The sequence below is a fragment of the Saccostrea cucullata genome, unplaced genomic scaffold (assembly GCF_032062105.1).
Source record: "Saccostrea cucullata isolate Sc308-1 unplaced genomic scaffold, CSIRO_AGI_Scuc_v1 ctg9279, whole genome shotgun sequence".
In the NCBI taxonomy this organism is placed as follows: Eukaryota; Metazoa; Mollusca; class Bivalvia; order Ostreida; family Ostreidae; genus Saccostrea; species Saccostrea cuccullata.
In genome coordinates this window covers 13,047-15,751 of record NW_026925674.1, presented here as the reverse complement: position 1 = coordinate 15,751, position 2,705 = coordinate 13,047, and the positions used below count along the sequence as shown (strand labels likewise).

General features: G+C 38.6%; 1 protein-coding gene across 1 annotated transcript; it reads left to right on the top strand.

Annotated features, from left to right (window-relative positions):
- Positions 1-1,372: 1,372 nt before the first annotated feature.
- LOC134269581 (uncharacterized) lies at positions 1,373-1,693 on the top strand. The gene has a single exon (XM_062751784.1). It carries the CDS (start codon positions 1,373-1,375, stop codon positions 1,691-1,693), a length of 321 nt encoding a protein of 106 aa, XP_062607768.1.
- Positions 1,694-2,705: the final 1,012 nt, after the last annotated feature.

Sequence of the window (2,705 nt, the reverse complement as noted above, 5' to 3'; positions counted from 1 at the left end):
CAAAGAACGCTTAAGAATCGTAGTTCCTCGGAAATTACAGGATGCTGTAATGTGGAATTTTCATGATGCTATGACAGCTGGACATTTAGGAGTAAGACGCACATATGAACAATTATTACTGGCCACATTTACGGAGATATGTTCAGGATTATATTTCTTCGTGTGATATTTGTGAGGAACGGAAAAATCCATACAAGAAGAAAAGGAGCTACATGAAAACTTATGTGAGTGGTGTTAAATTCGAACGTTGGTGTGGATATAGCTGGACCGTTTCCGAAATCAGCAAATGGATTCGTATATACTCTAGTGCTTTCGAATTACTTAACTTAATTCATGGAAATACTTCCCCTTAGGAATATTGAAGCCGAAACATTACCTGAAACTATGTTTAGAGGATGGATTAAACGCTCCGATTCCCCCCCAAAATACACTCAGACCAAGGTGGCCAATTTGAGAGTCAGTCATTTCGGGAAATGTGCAAATTCCTGCAAATAAAAAAAAACACGCACCATGTTTTATCATCCGCAATCGGATGGAATGATTGAAAGACTAAACAGGACGATCAAAGATATGCTATCTAAGTATACTTCAGTGAATCAAACAGACTGGGATTAATTCATAGATGGTATTGTGTTTGCGTATAATAGCGCTGTACATGAATCAACTCGACTAACACCGTACAGAATGGTATTCGGCGAAGAAATGACTCTTCCAGTGAATCTAATAACAGAAAATTTGGATAGTGATGAGAGAGAATGTTAGGAAATACAGCGAAATATTTGCGTAAATTTGGAGAACTTCTGTGGAGATGTGGAGCATTATAAACCATTTAATCAAAGTTCTTAAGAACAAAAACAAGTTATAATAGGAATGTTCGTTCTATCAATTATGAAGTTGGAGATTTAGTTCGCCGGTGCCAGCCTAAAGTTGCTGTCGGATGTAAAACTAAACTAGCCCGAAAATGGACAGGACCTTGGATTGATGTCAAAAGACTAGTGATGTTTTATTCCAAATAAAACAATCAGAGAAATCAAAACCAGTAGTCGTCCATTCAGACAATATGAAACTGTATCGAGGGAATAAACAATACCCGTCAAAACAAAGCCCCGAATACACACGTGACCAGCCGGAAGAGCACCCGCTACGCATCGCCGCGCTCAATTTAGCAGACGGAAGCGAAACGCTTGGAAGACGCCGCCAGTACGTCCACCCGTCGCAGACGCCAGATATTATAGTCACCAGCCGCCAACCAATCAGATTCCGCGATGGAGAATGAAACGCCCCAGATTCCCCCGACTTACACAACCAGGCATGGGAGGATTATAAAAAGACCGCTTCACTTCAGAGACAGTCACTTGTAATTTTAATTAATATGCGTTGTGATATTTGTGGGAAAATATTTTCAAGAGCCAGCAACCTTAACTTACACGTGAAAGAACAAAATGCATCTGACCTTGAGTGTTTAAGTGTAACTTTTGCCGGAGGACATTTACCAGAATCTATAAATTACGGAGACACTACAGACTTTTACAAACTAGATGGGACCACATTGAGTGGAGCCATGGATCGGAAACGATATTCAGTGAAAAGACAAATTTACGAAGAGGCTAAGAAACCTGTGTGCGTTTTAAGCGAACAGTACGAAAACATTTCCTCCGACGAAGAATTTACGACAGAGAATGAAAAGAGATGAACAGCCAAACAACAAAGTGAGCCAGACTTCTTAGAAGATATTTCATTGGATTCGGGTGATATACCAACAGACGACTTTGTGAGGGACTTGAGGAGGAGGACATAGACGATGAGGGGACGTAGTAAAACCCCCGAGAGTCGCGTGGAATTCGAGACCCTGCCCGAGCTTGAAGAAAGTGACAATGAACACAACAATGTGACGCTAAGATTTAATCAACAATTTGTTTGATTCTTAAAAAAGTGACCACTACCTTTCCTGATGGAAAAATTGAAGTGTAAGTAGGGATTTGCAACTCATACATTCCGAAGACATTGATCCGGAAAACGTGGACTTTAATTCTGTGGCCAGTGAAGTGTTCAAGGACGTGCAGGAACATTCCCGAGAAGAAACACGCGGGTAATGAGAGAGACTTTTGTATGTAAATGTGACTTTGTAAATATCATCTTGTGTATATTTTATTATTTATTTGTGTTTTATATGCTATTGATTGGGTAGCACTGATAATTATTTCTAAATACGTGAGATATATTCTTTTGTAAGGAACCAAAGCTAAGAAGGGGAAAGTTGTAAAGTCGTAATTTAATATTATATTAATTTAATTAGCTGTAATTAGTATTAATTGTTTCATTTAGGGCCCTACAGTGTATGTTATATTATGTTTATTTATAGTATGGATACCCGTTGCTCCTTGTGAGCGCTGTTTAACATATGCAACTGACCCAGTTAAGAGCGTTGCTCTTCGTGAGCAACCTACTTTATATATATGCAGGGGACAGAAAGTTTCTGGGAAGAATAAAATAGTAGATGCATAGGAGAAGTATAATAGAGAGAGATGGAGTTTATTTAGTTTGGTCGGTGCTGTTCGAGGATATTTTATTTTGTGCATTCTGTTGGACTATTACAATTTGACATGATGTAAATAAATTGTAAAATGATAACCAGGTGTTATCACTGAAGCAACGCTTTACTGAGGAAGCATGGATTAATTATTAACTTAATACCACTGGATTAA

Bases quoted from the DNA above. Each gene is read 5' to 3' on its own strand.
- LOC134269581 (XM_062751784.1), top strand. From the start codon at position 1,373: ATGCGTTGTGATATTTGTGGGAAAATATTTTCAAGAGCCAGCAACCTT.